This window comes from Lactuca saligna, chromosome 5 (assembly GCF_052625555.1).
Source record: "Lactuca saligna cultivar CGN05327 chromosome 5, ASM5262555v1, whole genome shotgun sequence".
NCBI classification, from domain to species: domain Eukaryota; kingdom Viridiplantae; phylum Streptophyta; class Magnoliopsida; order Asterales; family Asteraceae; genus Lactuca; species Lactuca saligna.
In genome coordinates, this window is record NC_136421.1 from 42,798,485 (window position 1) to 42,820,495 (window position 22,011).

General features: G+C 34.4%; 1 protein-coding gene across 2 annotated transcripts; it reads left to right on the forward strand.

The window, feature by feature from the left end:
• Window positions 1-17,823: 17,823 nt before the first annotated feature.
• On the forward strand, window positions 17,824-22,011 carry LOC145048885 (BED zinc finger and hAT dimerization domain-containing protein). Of its 2 annotated transcripts, none has more exons than XM_078997514.1 (6): window positions 17,824-18,111; window positions 18,184-18,273; window positions 19,163-19,235; window positions 19,703-19,918; window positions 19,993-20,864; window positions 20,970-22,011. In XM_078997514.1, the coding sequence occupies exons 2-6, from the start codon at window positions 18,262-18,264 to the stop codon at window positions 21,873-21,875; spliced, it is 2,079 nt and encodes a 692-aa protein (XP_078853640.1). In that variant the 5' UTR covers window positions 17,824-18,111; window positions 18,184-18,261; the 3' UTR covers window positions 21,876-22,011. The 2 variants fall into 2 exon arrangements, with proteins under 2 accessions (XP_078853640.1, XP_078853641.1); XM_078997515.1 differs by having other exon boundaries at window positions 17,824-18,109; window positions 18,204-18,273.

Below are 22,011 nucleotides of genomic sequence, written 5' to 3' on the forward strand. Positions count from 1 at the left end.
TACAAATAACAAAATCAACTTGCGAAATTGACAATGTCATAAAATAGATCAAATCCTGACTTCTACAATGCCACAATATTCGTTTATTACATTGTACAGTTAGAACGATATGATACAATCCCATCCTGATTTTGGTTTTCACATATGATATTTGCCTAAAATCCCACAAAAAACAACCTTTTAAACTCAATCAATCAACCATACACCCGGGCAAATCCAAAGGAAGCAGAATCACTTGTTAAGCAAGGAATCACTATTACAAGAGTAATCACAACAACTTGATTTGTTCTACTAGCTAAAAACACAAGTTTTACAAGCAAAGGCAACAACCACAAACCATTAGCAACCGTATGTTCATGTATTGGTAGAAATTGATATGATTTCGGGAAGAGAAAAAACACATTTTTTCTACATATATCCGATTTCAAGAAAGGAAAAAAACTTAATAAATATTTATCAGTTTAAACAAAAGCAATCATCTTTTTAAATTGGAATACAAATTATGACGTTCGTGAATCACATCATAGCATACAACTATCAGGAAAAAAACGATTTCATAGGAAATCGATTTCAGTGAAGATGCTTACTGGAGGGTGTTGTTGGTGGCGAAGGACAACGATGGATGGAGTGGCGGCGATGGCGGAGTGGCAACACTGGCGGAGGACGATGCTGGCCAGAGGTGGTTCAAGTCTTATTGTATGGAAGCGAGAGAGAATGAGAAAGGTCTTGATGGGTAGTAGGGAAAAATGAGCGACGAAAACACTACAACCAGAGATGACAACGACGTTGTGGTCGACGACGACAGGAGGACGGAGTCGACTGAAAGAGAAAGTTGTGGCTGAAGCATTGAGGGTAGGAGAAGTGAAAATGGGGCGTCAATGATAAGGAAAGGGGGAATAGGGGAATAAGTTTTATTCATATACATTTTGAAATCTTATTCAAACATATATTTTCTTAAAGATTCATATACAAAAAAATGCTTGAACAATACAATTTGAATCTTTATTGTGTCACACCCCCAAACCAAGGATGGCGGAAACGTCCGGGGGTGGAGGATTTCATGTATAGTATCATAACAACAATTGCAATGGTGATTAAAGTAAACACAACCCACATATATATATATATATACTTGAAAGAGTTACATCATTGTATGAATTACATGTTTCCAAATCAATTACAATATGTTGACAAAATGTGAAATGTTTGACGCCTTAACGTCCCATCCTCAAAAGCACTTGGTTACCTGTTTAGTGATTTCCTGAGAATATAAGTTGTTTGAAAAAGTGTCAACACAAAGGTTGGTGAGTTCATAAGTTTTTGTATGTAGTTATGAATACCTTTTTTTCTTGTAAAAATAGTGTTTGTTCGTGAAAATCCAATATTTTCCTTAATGTGTAAATGTAGTCTTAAAACCCAAAGACCGAAATGTACAAATAATTTTTCATATTTATAGTAAAACAATGCAAGTTTAAATCGACATAAACTCGTTTGATTTTAATGAAATCCCCGTAAATTCTATGTTTGTTAATACTTAATGTGAGTTATTATAACCATAATATGACCTAGTTGGCCTGAAACGACGTTCTTCAGGCGTCGGAAATGTTATGACATTTGTCACCCCATGCCTGCTGGTCTAGCTGTTGCATGCAACTAAGATGTGGGTTTGTCAATCCCAATATAGATATGTATACAACTATCACGCTCTCCCTCCAGGAGACTCTGGTTACAATACAAGACTTATTTCTATAAAGTGAAGCGAGTGTCTCACAAAAGTCATTAACGAATTTACGTGTAATGTAATGAAAACCCCTTTTATTTATAAATGTACCCTTTAGTAATGAGTTTGTTATGTAAACGTTTCACAAACTATACCTATTATAGTTTGTCACAATAGGAGTAGTAGTAGTGTTCATAAACTATAGTTGTCATAGTTTACCAAATGTTCGTGTATAATAGATGTGGACATTTTGTTAAAACGATCTATCATTTAGCATGCCTAATGTAGCAAAAATCCATTTGTCTACTGATGTATGTCTAATTACCATGACAAAATAACATATAATGTAATGACATATGAGCACATAATGATATACACCTTGCTCAACAAGTTACAAGGTGTAAATGAAATGACAACATTTTTTTCTAGTAATAGCATCTTCATTTCCTGTTCTTAGAAAACTTATAGAAAATTCATAACAGGTCCAAATCAGAATCCGTAAATTTTGAGAGTTTGGAAAACTTGTCTAGTTTGTTCATAAATTTTCTCATGATTTTTAGTGATCTTCAACATATGTGAAAAAGTCCATAATCACAGACTGGTCCGAATTGGTTCTTGAAATGATAGCCAGTTTTGTAAAAATCACCATAAATTATATAAAAATCGTATGGAGATGTGCAAGTAACTATTTTAAAGCTAAGAAATGGAGCTAATTGAAACTAAAACAATTATGAAAACTAAAATGTTTAAGTTGATCAAAACAGTTCGTGAATGGAGCCCAACTTTTCTGATGAAAGCTGTTAGAAGAATTTTAATTGTGTTCTTGGTGTTTTAACTTGTATTACCCCCCCCCCCTTAAAACTTAAGAAAGAATAAAAATATAGGAGTATGAACTCACCTTATGTGATTTCAGTAGATGGATATTGAAGAAAAGGAGTGTTCAACTCAAGAACACTTAGAAGATTGTCTTGAAGATTCGAGAATCTAACACCAATGTGATGGAATTTGTGTAAGCAATCTATGATTTTGAGTAGGAGGATGTGTAATAATCATATTAAAGATGATGATACTTAACAAATGAAAGAGAAAAGCCTAGAGTATGCCTTGAAGTTCTCTAAATTGAGGGAGAAAGATGAGAGAGTTTGGAGTGTGATTATTGGTGGAAAATGAGAGAATGAATGAAGTGTGAGGAGAGAGAGGGGGTTGTCCAGCTCTTAGGATGTGAGTATGGCTGAGAAATGAGTGGGAAAGTACTCTTGAATGACCAAGTATGGTGGGGAGGGGTGTGGGTTAGTCATGGAGTGGGTATGAGGGTGGTTGCGTGTGTCAAACATTATGGAAGAGTCAACACTCCACCACAAAATCTTATTTAATGGATTTTATTCTTAAATAAGGATTTCCTTAAAAATATGTTGAATTTATGAATATATGGGACCTTATATGTCAAAATGTAAGTTTGGGTGAAAATCCCCCGTTAAAATAATTAAAAACGGGCTTAAAACAGAGTCGTGGTCGAAAACCGGATAAAAAGATGGAAAATCCAAAGTCTGGGCAAGGTTTCGGTCTCAGTAGCCTTAGAACCGGAGCGAGGGTTTGGCTGGTGGTTTGGATCCGAGGGGGAGGGGACTGTGGTCCGAGGGGAAGGGGACTGCGGTTCGAGGAGAAGTGGACTGCGGTCCGAGGAGAAGTGGACTGCAGGCGACTCGTCAGGAAGGTCTGAGACAAGGGTTGAATGCGGGGCTTAGTTCCGGGTTCAGTGACTTCGGCCCAGTGGCTACGGCTAGATGGATGCGACCAGATGGATGTGGCTTCTAATGGGGACTTCGGTCTCAGTTCTTGTGGCCTCAGTTCCAGGAGGGCTTGGCCCCTATAGAGAGGCTTCGGCCCTAAGAGGCTATTTTCCAAGATATCACCCCTTTTTAAGTCATTTTTCACCAAGTCAAGTGTCGGGATACCCCAAATGATTATAAAACTCAAAAGAGGTTTTGAGAGAGATTTGGGAGATATTTGACATACTTGGAGAGATTTCACATACGGAGAGAGATTTGGGAGAGATTCCACATTCTTGGAGAGATTTGAAATAGATAGAGGTAGAGTGAAAGAGATTTAGAGGGGTTCCATTTATGACCTTTTTGAGTGTCCGGCTTCGCAACGCAAGGTTCGTAAACCCTGTTAAGCCATGTTTTAGCGTCCTACACACTCTTGGTGAATGTGCAATAGTGTTTTATCGCTTTGGTTCATTGTTTAGCACTATCAAGGCTAAGGAAATTTAAACACACGCATTTTCCTAATTATGTTTTCTCATTAAAATAGCGAGTTGTACATTAATTAAATAACGTAAACCCTAATATACAAGGGTTAATTGAGTCGACCGGTTTGACTCGTTGACTTTCACTTGACCCGAAGTTGACTATTGTCACAATTGCCTTTTAAAAAACCAATAAAAGGCTAACATACACTCCCTTAATAATATATTCATATATAAGAAGCCTTAAAACGGGAAATCAATAACCCCCTCTCTCCCTGGAAGGATATGTTACTAGGAAAATGGATATGTTACTGCGAAAATGATAGAACAAAACAGAACAAGCATTTTAAGACTAAGTTCTTCACTTACTCTTAAATTTACCAATCTGTTAAATTTTTCAAAACTAATTCATCCTCAAACTCAAAGTTCAACATCTCCTTTTTTTTTGGGTAAATTACACCAATCATCCCTTATGCATGTGCCAAAATGCACGTTTAGTCCCTATTTTTAAAAATTAACTCGGATTTTCCTGCATATCGTTAAAAGGTGCATGTTTCGTACCTCGCAGACATAAAATGACTATCTTGCCATTTCCCTTTTATTTTTTATTTTATCTAATATTTTTTTTGTTAATTATAACTTTTAGAAAATGAAACTTCCCCTTAAATTGCTCCTAAACCCTCCGACCACAGATCCCTTCTAGCCACTAGCCACCTCCGGTCACCAACCACCTCCGCCAAACACCAAAATTCATCTCTAAAATAAAAAAGAAACATTAAATTAAACCCTAAAAATCTGAGTCCTTACCCTAGATTTACAAACCGGTTAAACAAAGAAGGGAGACGAGACGATACGAGGGAGATTGTAGTCGGACACCAATGTCATGAAACCTGCAATTCCGATTGTTTTCTCCCCAAAACACGTTTGAAAAAAAATCCCACAAATCGTTTCAGTGAGGAGAGTTTGATGTGATCTATTTAAATGTCGTTCCTCTTCCACCAAACGTCATCGTTCCCCTCCCCCTCCCCCCCCCCCCCTTCTTTGCCTTGAAACCCTAGGCGGTGGCGATCTGTCATATGATGGTGTAGATATGAGAGAAGGATGTGAAGATGGTGGTCCTCTAGCTTTCTCTAAGACAATGGTGCGAAGATGATGATGGTTTTCTAGCGAACAGGTTGTGATGATGGCTCACAGGTAGTGATCGATGGTTTCAAGTGGTGATGTCGACATTAGAAGTGGCTTCAGATGTCTAAGGATGATATATATATATATATATATATATATATATATATATATATATATATATAGAGAGAGAGAGAGAGAGAGAAGGAGAGAGAGAAAAAGAGAGAGAGTGAGTGTGTGTGTGTGTGTGTTTGAGTGAGAGATGGTGATGGGAATAACCGTCACATGGAGTAGGTGTCGGTGGTGGTTTAGGGATTCCTGAAAGAGGTTGGAGAAGTAGGAGGAATGGCTACAATGAGGTGGGTGGGAAGGTGGATAGTGAGCCTTATTTTTATTTTTTAAATTAATAATAATAATAATAATAAAATTATTGGAAAAATAAATATACAAAGAGCATTATAGTCATTTCAGATCAGGAAATGACTAAACCCGCAACAAAATCATTTATTAGGAAAGAAGTGTGCAACTTTTACCAACATGAGAGACGGTCCGAATTAATTTTTAAAAATAAAAGCTAAACGTACGATTTGACACATATACAAGGAATCGATTGGTGTACTTTATCCATTTCTTTTAATTACAATTCATTATCTATTGTTTTCTTTAACGATATTCAACGGAATAAAACCAATACACATTACACTAAGCTGTGATTCCGTCCATTTTTGTTATTAAAAATCATTCTCGATTGTTTTCGCTTAAGTTTAACAATAGTTGTGATCTAGTGGCAGTGTGGCACCCTCCATTCGTGTATATGGAAAATAGAGAGAGAGATTTATTTGTTAAAATAGTATAGTCATATATAAATAAAAATTCAGTGCCATATTTTAATTACATCAGAAATCATATTAGTTCGTGGTTAAACCAAAAACGTGAAAGATAAACTTGAATACTCTCTCGACAAAATAATTTGTTTTAATTAATATGAACCATTTTAAAATCAAATTTCTTATGGTTGGTTTTTCTAGGAGGGATGAAATATCAAATTTGAAAACCTTTGGGTGTTAAAATCTGTACTTCAAAGAGTAGAGGGGTGAATTTGTAAGAGATGGCCAAAAGATCCTTTGATTTTTATATAATGAACGTTTTATTTGAAATACAAAAGCTGGCTGCGCCTAGCAGTCAAGCCTAACCTGAGCCATTCGGTGCGACCTAAAATCCAAACACAAAACTTCACGAGCCGCGGCCGACCCAGCTGACTGCAAAGTGTAAATTCCCCACCCCAAGTGGTGACGTGCCATGGTGGCATATGGATTTTTCAATTCATCCGCAAAAGAAACAATTGCTTTTCTAACTATAATTTCCAACATTTAATCGAATAAATTCATAATATTTAAACAGAATAAGTTTATATGTATATACAAATGTATCATGATTCATAAAAAAAAATCATAAAATTGAAAAAACTAAATACATAATCTAATATTAATTGACGTGCCCTCATGTAACTACATAAAGTATACAACCACCCATCACCAAACATGCATCTCTAAGTAGGGATGTCAAAAACCTCCGTGAGACCCCGGTGCTATATGAGACTAAATTAAAAAAAAAAAAAAAAAAAAAAAAAAAGGGGAGTGGGAGTGGGAGTGGGGACGGGGGCAGAATTAAACTTCGTTTATTTTCGGGACCAGGGTCGGGAGTCAGTATTTTCGTCACGTACTCCCGTGGGGGATCCCGTTGTACATTTATGTAAAAAATATATATTTAATATAAAATACATATACAAAATATATTTTCTAATTTTAGGTTTATGTTAGATTTCACTTTCCCGTTTCCAATTAATGAATATTGAAGATGTAGTGAATTTATAATATATTTTTGGACATGTAAATATTTTATATTTGTAATGTTGGATTTGTCGTATTTTATACTTGCAAGATTGTTGGAATTGTCGTTTTGTAATGTTGGATTTTTATGTTTTTTTAGTTTCTAAAAGATTAGGTTTTAAGCTTTTAAAGTTATTAAAAATAGTATTTTTAGACTAAAACAAAGCAATTTTTTAGAAAAAAAAAATGAATTTTAAGCCTATAAACCGGGGGAACGGGGTGGTGACCGTGAGCGATGGAGGTAACCGGGGGCGGGACCGGGGGCTATGTAAACGGGGATCCAGGGGCGGGACCGGGGGGCGGAGGCAACAAATGATTTCGGGGGTGGGGACGGGAGCAACTATTTCCGCTCCCATTTAGTCCCGTTGACATCCCTAACTCTAAGGATACATCATAAACATACAAATACTAATGCGGGACACATCGGCTTACGTCGATCCCTCCATGCTTTGTACGTCGAGCCCTCGTAAGCTACTTAGTGCTTCAAGCTAGCAAGTAGCAACAAACATATACCCCTTAATACATCGTCGAGCTGGTAATATACAAATACGAGATACCAAACAACTAACATATATCCCTCAGTATGTTGAGCCGATAATACGCGCATACTAGACACTAAACAAGCTAGTACTACCAACATACATTCTGCAAGTACATACGATCTAAAGCAAAAGACATATAACGTCAATATTATGTAGTAAGAAACTCACCTCAAACCGCAACGTAGATCTCCGCAAGCAACTCCGTGAATCCAACAAGGATCAAAATACGTCAAAACCATCATATAATAACAATTTAGAGTATTATTAGCTATCCTTTAGTCCTCATTATGTATGTATGTATGTATGTATGTATGTATGTATATATGTGTGTATGTGTGTGTGTGTGTATATATATATATATATATTAGTTATTTCCTTTATTTTCTCAGAATATATCCCAAAACAACAGTCTCTTCGAGAACACTTTACCCTCCCCCCCCCCCCCCCCTTTTCTAAAACCTGACAATTTTGTCTTATTATTCCATATCACGAAAGTTCACATTATGCCTTTCCAAGGACATATTACACTTGTTCGTACAATTTTTTCTACTATTTAGTATTATTTTTTGAAAACAACATGTCATAATAGCTCAATCTTGACTAGTAAGTGAAAATTACATTTTTTTCACCCTAGTTAGAATCATTTTCACACTTAGGTCAAAACTAAAAAATAAATTTGACTCACATTTTGAACTTTGGGTATTGGTTTCAGTTGCAAATGATATTGCATGAATTTATTAGGATTAAAAAAAATGTGACAAAACAATGGATTTCTACATAAAACCAAGACTTTGTATTTGGGTGGTCAAAACCACAACACAAAGTATAATACTCAAAGAGAAAAACAATAAACTGGGGTTTTAGGTTTTCTCCATTGGTTACAAGCAAGACTAGATAAAAAGAATAAGCACCACCCACTGCCACCCATGCATGGTGGCCAGTGGTTGCCATGGTTGGCATCCATGGTGGCCAACGGTGGTGATGGTGATTAACTAGAAATCGAACCAATAAAAAGAAGAAAGATTTAAGAAACCTACCTCAAATCAATAATCACATAATTCTCCTCCCCTACTCTTGGTTGTCTTCCTCCTGCCATTCTCCTTTCTTAATCTCCTATTTCCTCTCTACCTTTTTATTTCTTTTGGTTGCAACCCCACACAACGCGCACACACACAATATGTACACAACAAAACCTAGGTTTTTAGGCTTCTAAGGGCTTAAAGATGTGTTGAAAAAAATGTTAGATGAGGGCTCGTGCGAAAAGGGAAGGGTCGGTCATGGCCTCCACTTTGTCAAAATCATGGTCCAATTTTAGATTTTACAGTTTAACCTTCAACTATGCCATAACGACATAAATCGCCATCAAGACAATTTTCTTTGCATCATAAAGTTTCTTAGTTGTCAACTTCAGCCCCTTTCTATAAAAATGATTACAAAATCTTATAGTACTCAATTCTTAATTATTTCGATTAAAACAAATACTTATAATTTATTAGTATTATTATTATTTTATTTATTTTGTACATTTGATCAATTAAAGTCTCTCTCTCAATATTAAAATAAAAACAAGGAATTAAATAATTAAAATATGAAAATATTAACATACCTGAAAAACAAGATGTTACAATCATACCTGGTGTCACACCCCCAAACCGGATGGCGGAAATGTTTGGGGGTGGAGCGATGATCACAGTATCACAATAATTGTATACATTGAAACACAAGTGCATAAACAACCATCATATCATATGATTATATCAGTTACATGACCTAAATGTTACTTAGTATCAAAATTCATTACAAGGTGCGCAGGTGTCTTACAGAAGCGGGTTGTATGTCCCTTCTTGTTGCAGTTGGTGCACTGCATTTCTCGACAAGGCCCGTAGTGGTGGAAGTTGCATTTATTGCATTTTGGTAGATTCCCTGCATATCGACTGGGAGGCATTGGAGTAGTTGGAACAACAACAGGAATGGTAGCAGCGTGGACTGCCACTGTTTGCTGTTTCTTTGAGAACTCTTGCAAAGATTGGCCCTTTCGCTTGTTCCATAATTTCTTTTCACTGCCACTCTCCTTAGGCTGTTCGGGAATGGCTGTTACAGAGTCTTGGCGATCTCCGTGATCCTCTAGCATCTGTGCGAGAATTTTGGCACTGTCAAAAGTAAGTGGATTGGCAGCTAGGACATTTCCTTGAGTCAGGGGTGTCAATCCCCAGATGTATCTTTCCACCCTCTTGCTCTCCGTGGTGACCATCCTAGGACACAGAAGAGCCAAGTCACTGAACCTAGCATTGTAAGCAGCGATATCGGATCCCTTCATCTTCAGACTCCAAAGCTCATGCTCTAGTTTTTGCATCTTGTCCCTATGACAATATTTTGCTAGCATTAGTTCTTTCAAAGCGTCCAAACTCATAGCATTGGCTACCGGGAGAGTTAGGGACTTGACTTGGCTGTTCCACCAAGGCACCAAGTGAGAGCTCTGTCTGTGAAAGTGCATGCATCAAATTTCACCTTGCTAGACTCGGGGCATGCACAAATTTCAAATATTGATTTGGTCTTCATGAACCAACGCGTTAAGGTATTGACACTTCTAGTGCCATCGAAGGACTTGGGTTTAGCGTTCGTGAAGTCCTTATAGGAACAATCCCTAGGGTGTCCGTTTTCTCCGTGGTTAGAATGGTTGGCATCACTACCCACCCTGCTAGTGCCACTTGCATTGATCTGTGACACGGAGGCAGCCACGATGGCAGTTGCTGCTGCTTGGAAGACAACATGATCATACTGAGGAGGTGGTGGCGGTGGTGGTGGATTCGATGGTGAGTTGTTCTTTCTGTTGGACTTCTTTGGAGGCATCTTTCTCTATAATGATTTAAGAGAAAATGATGATAGGCCCTCTATAATGGTCATGAGTCAGGTGATATTGAAAAATGTATATCTTATCCTAACATTTATAGTGTTCTATTAAGCGATTTACATTGGAAGTCTACTAATATAAGTAAACAATCGCCATGAAATTTATAGCAACACTTGGAATGAATTTGTATGATGTGATTTGTGTTTGATCCCCCTATAATCACATAGTGTACACAAATTATATATAACTAAAACTAAATAGGCCTTCGATTAAGTGATCCTACTCTAAGTCTACAACCAAACAAGGAACAAGAAATAAAGTTAAATCACCTATTCTAAGTCTAAATTTTTTTTATTTATACCTAACTCATATGTATACACTTAGCAATTATAGATCTATCAGCAAGAGTTCTTTGTTTTCACGTGTTTGATTCTAGTGTTATAGTGCTATAAAATACTCCTATAGTATTTTAATTGTATGTTCGGTTTTATTGTTTCCTTTGTATAGAGTTTGGTAAGTTTTAGACTTGTTGCAACACCAAAATCACTCCCAAACACATGTTGGTCGTATCTCGAACAAATATAGTTGATCATGCTATATTTATCTTAGATATGATTACATAACTATCCAGGTTTCACCGTAGTGTCCAACATCTAAATACTTTTGTTTTGTTCTTCTTGTGATACTGTTTTCTGCTATGTATATCTTGTAAGGTTTGATATACTTGGTTCACTATAAACAATGCTCTGATACCAATCTGTCACACCCCCAAACCGGAACGGCGGAAACATATGGGGGCGGAGGACGTCATGTGCAATATCACAACAATTGTATAATAGCAATCAAAGCAAACATAACCATTACATTGATAAAGTAAAGTATTTACATCTGTTCGATACATAGTTTGTATGACATCAAAAGTGTATAACAGAAGTATAGAATACGCAACTCTAAAAGCTCCGTACTCTCTAAACCTACGGCTGTACCTGTCTACCGGTTCCCTGAGAATACAAATGGTTTTGAAAGTGTATCAATATTTAAGTTAGTGAGTTCATAAGTATGTTTTTGAGATGAAAAGCTTGTCCTTGTTCCTTGAAAATGTTATAGTGTACCTCCAGAAAATCCAATATTTTCTGTAGTAATGAAAAGTTGTCTTAGACTTTAAGACCAAAATGTATGTTTGTTAATGTATTTTGTAATAGTATATGTAGTCTTATTAATGAATAAAACCATATCATGTATGTTTTCCCAAATTTGTATGTCATACTAGTGTACTTTATACTATGAAATTAGTGTATCGTAGTAGTGTTTGTATGAAAACATTTTTATGAATGCTTGGATACCACCAGCTGTAGTGTATAATAGTGTACTGTTTGTATGAAAACCTTTGTATGTACGCTTGGATACCACCAGCTCTAATGTATAGTAGGGTACTCTATGAAAACCTTTGTATGTATGTCTGGATACCAACAGTTATAATGTATAGTAGCGTAGTGTAGTTTTATTAATTAAAATAAAACCATTGAAGTAGTGTTAATCTCGTAAACAAATGTTTAGTTAATATTGTTTTGAGTTTCATATAACCATGCTAAATTGACTAGTGGCCTCTACGACGTTCTTCAGACGTCGGAATATTATGACGTTTGTCTCCCCAGGCCTGTCGTCCTAACTGTAGCTAACAGTTTAGGTGTGGGGTTGTCAATCTCGTATAGATCTATACACAAAGTTACGTTCTCCCTCTAGGAGACTCTGGCTATAACTTATAGGACTTAGACCTGTACCCTAATGGGTACAATTGAATTAGTGCCTCACAACCTTGTATTTACTAGTTTACGTGTAGTGTAGTAGTGTTTTCTTGTACTTGAAACTGGATGTATCACCTTGTAGTAGTGTACTTTGTAATGTAAAATAATTATACTTAAATAATTATTTAGTAGTGTGTCTTTGAATCATTGTAATAGAGTAGTGTTCCATAAACTATATTTATTTTAGTTTATATTCTTGTTTCTGTATAGCGTTCTCGAACTTGTAAGATAGTGTAGTGTCTTTCAAACTATACCTATTATAGTTTAAATGTATGTTCTTGTTACGTGACTTGTACTTAACAAAGTAGTGTAGTGGTTCACAAACTATACCAATTATAGTTTAAATGTAATGATCTGTAATGTATTGAAAACCTTTGCAAATTAACTGTATGTATAAAGTAGTAGTCAGAAACTTGTGATAAACACCCTTTTGCTCGACATGTTACAAAAGGGTTAAAAATATATAACCATGTATTTTTATAAAATGTAGTGATAAATCGGTTTGAATCAATTGCAAATGGTTTTGAAATCGTTGAATATTAACACAAGAATCATTGTGTTTTACTTGTATCCCCCCTAAAAACATTGAAAAATAGTGAAAACGTAGGGGTATGAACTTACCTCTAGTGCATGTTAGAGTCTGGATACCGGAGCTGTAGAGATGATCCTCGGGCTAGCGTATGTGGAGTGAACGGTATCCTAATATTATTTTAACACGTAATCGTATTTATATTTAGCAAGATAATTAATTAAAGTGTTAGACAACACTTAATTTATGTAAGGAATTTCTCACAATAATTACCGAGAATTGTATGAAGTATTGATGAGGGTTTTCAGTCTAGCATCCACCGAAATCCTTTGATTTCGGTCTTACAACCTCAACCGAGAACCAGGTTCTCGGTCTAAAGGTGTTCTTGGTCAGGAATGAGTTCTTGGTCAAAGGGGTTTTCGGCCAGCTTGAAGATTTTAAGATTGTTCTTGGTGTTCTTGGTGAAAACTATGAAGATTTGAAGGATTTTTCTTGAAGATATGAAGACCCTTGTATGATACTTGAGAGAAAAATGGGAGTGTTTTCGAGTGAAGAAGTGAGAAAATGACTTATTTTTTCGGGAAAAAAATATATATAACGGTTGCATTTTTGGCCGGAAAGACGTTTTCTGTCCAAAGGGTTTTCGGTCTGAGGGTTTTCGGCCGAAGAGGGAAAAACCTTGATTTTTAAGTGTATTTTATTTCAAATACTTATATAAATAAAATAAACATTATTTATATAATTTAAATAATATCCTAACCCTTATGAACTTAATGAAATAAATAAAACTCGAAATTTTATTTAAAATGTTTGACTTTTATTGACTAGAAAAATAACGGGGTGTTACAAAAAACAGCTCCACTGATCCTGGCTCAATTGTTTCCTGATATTACATGTCATTTTAAAAGTCAACACAAATTTGATGAGTTCATAAGAGTTCAGTTGTAGAAACATCCAATATTTTTCCTTGTGTAAAAATTATATCATTGTGAAATGTTTTGTATTTGTACGCCTTCAGCGTAAAAGAAGAATGTATGCGTGTAGTAAGTATTCAAAAGCATTTATAAAATGAAAGTTCCTATAACTTCTAAACTTATAAAAAGCGTGACTTGTCATGTGATTTTTATTATCCAAAAATCGGGTGTATAAATAAATAATCATACTTGTAAATGTAGTATATAAGTAAATAACTATACTTATAAATATTGTGTATAAGTAAATAACCATACTTATAAATGTTGTGTATAAGTAATAATCATACTTATAAATGTAGTGTATAGGTAAATAACCATACTTATAAAGTAGGCGAATACCCGTGCGTTGTGCAGAAACACCTATATAGTTGAAGTCTTTACAAATATATGTTTTTTTTAAATATAACAATAATGTTGTTGTTAAATTTGATATAATAATTTGTATACTAAATTGATATAATATATTTATTATTTTTAATAATATGATAATATATATATATATATATATATATATATATATATATATATATTATAACTGTATAATCTCAATCATTTGAATGGCTTCTACCCGCGAGTTACACATTATAAAATTAAATATATAACATATCGTTTAATGTTATTTATAATTGTTGTTATTGTTAATTAATTTTTTAAAATTTATTTGTTTAATGTTTTAATTTCTATCATTATAATTATTTAAAACATCAAACATTGTTTTTTGATTTTAAAGGTAACAATATAATTATTTATATAAAGTTATTTTTATCTATTGTTATTATAAATTATTTTAAACTACTTATTTGAAAACTGCTAACGATTATAAAAATATATTTAGGAAATAGTTTAGTTAAACTGAGATTACAATTTAGTTTTTGCATTTATTACTACAATTTTTCACTTTTATCTATTTACAAAATATTCCTTGGTATTTTAAGTGGAACTGAAATTTTTATTTAAGATGACACTGTAATGTTATATTTAAATTAATAATTTAAGTATTTTGTTAAAACTGCTCAAAAGTGGTAACTTTAAACTGATAATGGTTTACATAAAACAACATTTACATCTAATAAATTAAGTATAATTTGTTAAAAGTTAAAAACATAACTTTATAAGTAGAAGTAAATATAATATTTTAAAATTGAAATTTAGTTTATTTATGATTACACTTTAGGTTTTATATTTATTTAACCTTATTAACCAACTTATAATCATTATTAGAAAGACACTACAATTTATCATTTTTAACTATTTATCTTTAAAATGATAATGGTTTACATCCAATAATATATTAAAGCTAATAAATTAAGTATAATATGTTAAAAGTTAAAAAACATAACTTTATAGGTAGAAGTAAATATATTATTTTAATATTGAAATTTTGTTTATATATGATTACACTTTAGGTTTGATATTTATTTAACCTTATTAACCAACTTCTAAATATTATTAAAAAGAAATTGAAAAGTCATAGCAGTTTCAAATGAATGTGGTGAAAAAAAAACACATGAGAGTTTCAAATGAATGTGGTGAAAGGAAAAATGTTTTCTTTATAAATATACTAGGTGAATGCCCACGCGTTGCACATAAACACCTATATAGTTGAAATCTTTACAAATATATATATTTTTAAATATAAGAATAATGTTTTTGTTAAATTTGATATAATAATTTGTATACTAAATTGATATAATATATTGATTATTTTTAATTATATGATTATATATACATCTATTATAACTGCATAATCTCAACCATTTGAATGTTACTATGTATAGTGATCTGTTAAGATCTGCATAGTATGGTTGAGTTGAGGTAGTACTGCTTTGTGCGGTAGCCAACAAACCCGGGAGCAAGCTAGGTATAAGATGTGGGCCTGAAGGGCAAGCCAGACTTGTGTTGTGGGCTTAGGAGCAAGCCATATATGAGCTGTGGGCCTGAAGGGCAAGCCATACTCATATTGTAGGCTCAAGGGTAATCCACTCTTTTAGATATGGACCCAATATATATTGTTATTTGTATATGTGTGTTGGTACATTGGGCTCTGAATTACGATTTTTAGTTTATTATTTCAGGCACTTATGAGGATCGTGGGAAAGCAAATGCGTGATCGTACACAACTTCCTGTTTTATGTCATTGGGTTTTGGGAAAACTCAAATTTGAAATAATGCTTTTAAAACAATGACTCTTTTTGTAAACAATGTTGATTAATGATTGATTTTGAAAATTTTAAATTTCTTTGAATTTTGGAGTGTTACAAAAACCTTCGGTTCCGCGAACTCAAGATCCAACAACTGAAGATCCCCATAGTTATAGTTCATTCACATATATGCCAGATTATAAGAGGACTAATATGTTTGATTTAAACCGGGAACCAAACATGCATAACACATATTGTCCCTGTGAAACTTCAATATTCAACTAGGAACTATAGCGACACAACATGTATTTGCACCGAGAAACTTCAATGTTCAACCAGGAATTAGAAAGACACAACACATATTTTCCTAGGAAACTTAAATGTTTAACAGGGAACCAAAAAGACACAACACATATTTACCCCGATAATCTTCAATGTTCAACCGGGAACCAAAGAGTCACAACACATTTTTTCCACGTGAACCTTCAATGTTTAATCAGGAAAAAACACGTCATAGGCCTACTTCAACCATGCACTTATGAATGGCATCACACGTGAATGTCAACCATACATAGCACATATAGAAAATGTGGAAGGAGATGTAAATTGTTGATTCTGGGCAGTAGTTATTTCTATTGGTTTTGGTGAAGATTATTGGCTTCACATTCGGTTAGACTTACGGAAAGAGGTATTAAGTCACCTCATAAAGTACAAAAATATTTCTAGCGATAATGAGTTATTCTCTTAATCAATCATTGGATTTCTATGGATCACCCGCAATTGGATGTTGGTTTTCTAATTGCTAACAAATACGATGTAATTGTTTATTTCTTAAGCAAACTAGGCTCTTCGACATGCTTCTCGCTTTGGGTGGTCCAGAAGACTACCCAAATCATAGAGCTATTGCTATTGCACTCATTTACGGTAATCATTATGTGAAAGTTGATTTACAAAAAGGGTATCCAATCGTTTTTCCATGTTGGGTTTCTCACTAATCACTATATGCTATTGGATGAGAATCTTTGTATAGTACTAGACTACATGGATGTTGGATTAGAATATTTGTATACCGCTAGACTAAATGCATATTTTCAACCAAATAGACCACAAAATAATCGTGATATATACATTGTTATTGTACTAGTTTATTAAAAAAAAGTTATAGTTTATTTACTATTATTAATTTTTGAATCATTTTTTAATGTTTTCCACATTTCATTGTTAATTCTATTATTATATTAACGGATGAAAAGGTAATAAAACATAATCTAAACCCATTAGACCATAGACGTGGACCATATATTAATGAATTTATGTCAATTTAATATTAGTGAATTTAATAACAAACCAACATTTACGTAAGTCATAATCTAAACCCACTAAATAATATGTCAAGTTTAATATAAAAACAAAAAATAATCAAAAAGTAAAAATCATATGTCAATTCTAATATAAAAATAAAATATGAACACAAGGTACATAAAAAAAAGTAACACATATTATCCGAACGAAATAGTCTAAATGAACAAAATATATATATTTTTAATAGTATTAATAACCATAATAATCATATTTATTTAATAAAAATATTAAAAAGAAAAAATAACTTGTACCAAAAGAATAACACAAAGATAATACAAACCAAGTAGTCCCAAAGAACAAAAAATTATTTTTCAAAATATTAATAACCATATATATTTAATAAAAATATTAAAAAAAAGAAAGAAAAACAACTACAAAACAAAATATCAAATCAATGCATCAAAATAATATGTAAAGAAAACCTTTTCAAAATTTGCCTTGCTTTTTTTTTTTTAATGAGAATGACTTTTCCAATTTTCTTTTTACAAATATATATGTATTGTTTGAAATGACAAATTTTCAAATAAAAAATAAAATATTTTTGAAAAACATCCTAAAATTTACAAAGGAGTATAACAATATTTTGTGAACGAGAAATAAAGTTAAAGTAAATGCCATTCTATGGGGTAGAGATGTAATTTGGCATTGAATTGGGAGAGAGAAAGAGCGAGAGATCCTACGGCTCTGCTAAGCCTCGCTCGACTCCATCGCCTTTATCGCTTCTCTTTTTCTCCGCCTTTTCCCCCTTCTTGCCTGTACTCTAAGCTCGGCTCCGATCCGGCTAAGATCCAGCTCCCACCATTTTCTCTCCTGTTCGATCTCCCTCCTTTCTGCTTTGCAAACCCACACAGACTGACAGACTTACAGTCAATATGCATCTTTGCCTTTTGAAACATAGTTAGATTTAGGACATTCAAATCTCTCATGTGTGAGTTCAATCCACTCGACCCTTTTACGGTTTCCTTGCTCGATTTGTGTAATTTAGAGCATTTTTTTACAGTTTGATTTTGCTGATTGAAGTTTGTTGAGGTCGAGAGTGAATCCCCAAAAAAAGTTGTTGGCGCTTTCTTGACTTTTCATGCAGTTTGGGGTAAATTTCTACTGAATTTGTTGATTGAGTTCCTGTGAAATCGGATTATTTCATCAGTCTAGTTTGTTTTTCTGTGTGAAGCTACTTGGATTCTTAAACTTGTTATAGTACATCAATAATTTTTTATGACTGTTGACTGTTTGATTATTTCTGTTACTCAATAGTGTTCATGTACACCCTTGAGACACAATATTTGAAGTTTTAATATGCAGAAATGAATATATTGTTAAACCCTAATTCGTTTGATTATGCAAAGTTTCTCCATCTATGCAATATCATATTTGTTTCTTTCCATAACATATAAGACCATGAAATGCATGTGTGTTGACATCCGATTACACCACATTATGGTATGATGTAACTAAGACTTCGGGCAATGTAGCATATGCGAAATGTTTTATGAAAAGAACTTGATGGAAAATGTTTGCTAATGGGTTCATATGTGGAAAGTGCTATGGAAATATTGTGCATCTAAGGGGTTGTTTTGATGTGTGTTTTCAAAGTGATCATTGCTACTCAAAGAATCAGAATCAAAATTACATAATCAGTTAATGGAAGTTAAAGATAATTAGGTAAGTTCACATTTATCTAACATAAGAGTCATTTTTAAATCGATCTTTGTCTATTTATCCTATTCTGATTATATATAGTACAAATTTTATAACCATATATCAAAGGCTCAGAACTGAAACAATCACTTTAGATGCACATCCAAACACCCTCCAGAAAGAGGATTTTTCTAGTAGCACTTTTGTTTTTGCATTAGTAGGTTTGAAATTTGAAAAATTAGTTTTAGTTGATTTCATTTGCTTATGAATTAAAGTTCCTTGTTATTTAAGATTCTTTTTGGTTGCATGTGAACTTTCTTTATTTCATATTATTGCTACAGGCAGGTGTAGTTGGTGAGAAATCTGGAGCCTTAATGGATTGGAACGTAAGCACTGCATACAAAAATTTAAAAGGTACTTACTTGATTTCTTGCCATATATAATTATTTTTATTATTGAACTTGATTGGAATCAAATGAGATGTAAGTCGTGAAAAAAATGAAAATTCAGATGCTTTAACTTAATGAGCTTATGGATAGGCACTTAATCTGGACAATTACCCATAGTTGTTTCATTTCAACTTAATCTGGACAAAATGACTTAACGGGTTAAGCCAAAAAACGCGTATTAATGCATTACCTATTTCTCTTTCTTCTTTTTTCTCCCTATGTTAAAAAATGTTAAAAATGATGAAGATTGTGAAATATCGTTTTAGAAATATACGGTAAATCGGTCATTTAGTATCATTCAGACGATTTATTCAGTCCAAAATTATGTACACAACACTTTATGTAGAAAGAATGACATCTATATCTAATTATCTAAACTCTTGGTTTATTGATTACAATGATATTATTATTTTTATTGTTTTCTTAAAATAGACATGGAACCAAAATCCATGATGGATGTGGCACTCATTCCAAACATGGAACCAATAGATGTTACACCAGGCACCTCTGACAAAGGAAACAATTCAACAAAACCAAGAAAGAAGACAATGACTTCAGTTTACCTCAAATTCTTTGAAACAACACCCGATGGCAAGAATCGTAAGTGCAAATTTTGTGGACAAATCTATTCAATTTCTACAGCCACAGGTACTTAAACTACTTACTTCATCTACAAGTTAATATATTTCTTGTGTATTTAACATTTTTCTTTATTGTTGAAGGCAATTTGGGGAGACACCTCAGCAATCGTCATCCAGGGTATGATAAGTTAGATGATAGCATCTCCACCCCAGGCTCACAAGCAATAATTGTCATCAAGAAGCCTCAAACCCAACCCAAAACATCTCACATTGAACCCGAACATCTCAACTGGCTCCTCATAAAATGGCTCATTTTAGCATCTTTGCCACCTTCCACATTCGAAGAAAAATGGCTATCCAACTCCTTTAAATTCCTCAGTCCACCTGTCCAAATCTGGCCCACCGAAAAATTCCAAGCAGTACTCCACGAAGTTTTCAGAAGCATGCGCGACGACATACGGTGCATGTTAGAAAACGTCTCTTCGAAAGTATCGATAACCCTAGATTTTTGGACATCGTATCAACAGATTTTTTACATGAGTGTTACTTGTCAATGGATTGATGAGTCTTGGTCCTTCCGGAAGTTTCTTTTAGATATATCTCGGGTTCCTTCCCCTTGTGGAAGTGCAGAGATATATCACACGCTAATCAAAGTGTTGAAGTTTTATAACTTAGAAACTAGGGTTCTTTCGTGTACTCATGATAATAGTACGAATGCTGTTCTTGCATGTCATACTCTTAAAGAGGATCTCGATAGCCAAAAAGCCAACCCGTTTTGCTACGTTCCTTGTGCTGCTCGGACTTTGAATTCGATTATAGACGACAGTTTGCCATCGACCAAATTAGTGATTTCAAAGATCCGGGAGTTTGCATTGGAGATGAATTCATCATCTGAGATGATGGAGGAATTTATTCAGTTTACAACAACTTATCAAGAAGGGACTTGGAAGTTTCCACTTGATGTTTCTTCGCGATGGAGTGGCACTTACCAAATGCTTGATATTGTTCGTAAGGTATAACACATAATTTAAAAAAAAAAAAAAAAAAAAAGAAAAATCATGGTAAAAAAGTAAAGCGTTTAATTATTTTTTCTTTTGTTATAAAATAATCTTATCTAGGCAGGTAGATCTATGGAAACTTTAATTCGAAAGTATGAAGAAACACATGGTCGATTACTGTTAAATTCAGCTGAGAAAAACGCAATCAATATCATGCATTCGTATCTCGAGCCTTTCTACAAGACCACAAACGACATATGCACGAATCGCCTACCGACTCTCGGACTCGTTCTCTTCTTCATGGACCACATCTCCGAGACCATAACCGCCTGCCGAGAGTCCCGCCACACCCCCGATTGGCTGAAAAACGCGGCGGTTGACATGGCGGCAAAAGTCCGAAGCTACAACGATCAAGTCTCGAATATTTTCACATACATGACCGCGATTCTCGATCCCCGAATCAAAATCGAACTCATTCCCGAAAGTCTTAATTTAGAAAACTATCTCGAAGAAGCAAGGAGCCATTTCGTGAGAAATTACTCGACTACCCATTTCGCGTCTGTCACGGTCACTTACGGGAGTAATCAAGAATTGGAGGATGGAGGAGGGGTAAATGTGTCTTTTGCGGAGGAAATTGCGCGGAAAAGACGGAGGGCGAGTATGGGGACGGCGACGGATGAATTGACACAGTATTTGTCAGAACCGCCGGCTCCGATTCCGATCGATGTGTTGGAGTGGTGGAAGGTGAACAGCGGTCGGTATCCGCGGTTGTCGGTGATGGCGCGTGATTTCTTGGCGGTGCAGGCGGCGGCGGTGGTGCCGGAGGATTTGTTTTGTAGTAAAGGGGATGAGGTGGAGAGGCAAAAGGTGTCGCTTCCGTATTCGAGTATGCAGGCGATTCTTTGTGTTAGGTCGTGGACGGAAAGTGGGATGAAGTTGAAATATAAGTCGACGGAGATTGATTATGAGAGGTTGATGGAGTTGGTAGAGAATGGGGGTGGTGGTTTTGAGAAGAAACAGAAATGAGATTAATGGAAGGAAGGGGTAGGATTGTAATTTGGAGAGGGATTTGAGTTTGTTTGTGTGTTGGTGTATATTTAGGTCTTGTAGTTTGTTGATGTACAGATTACAGTGGATAATGATTCTAACCCATTTGTTACCA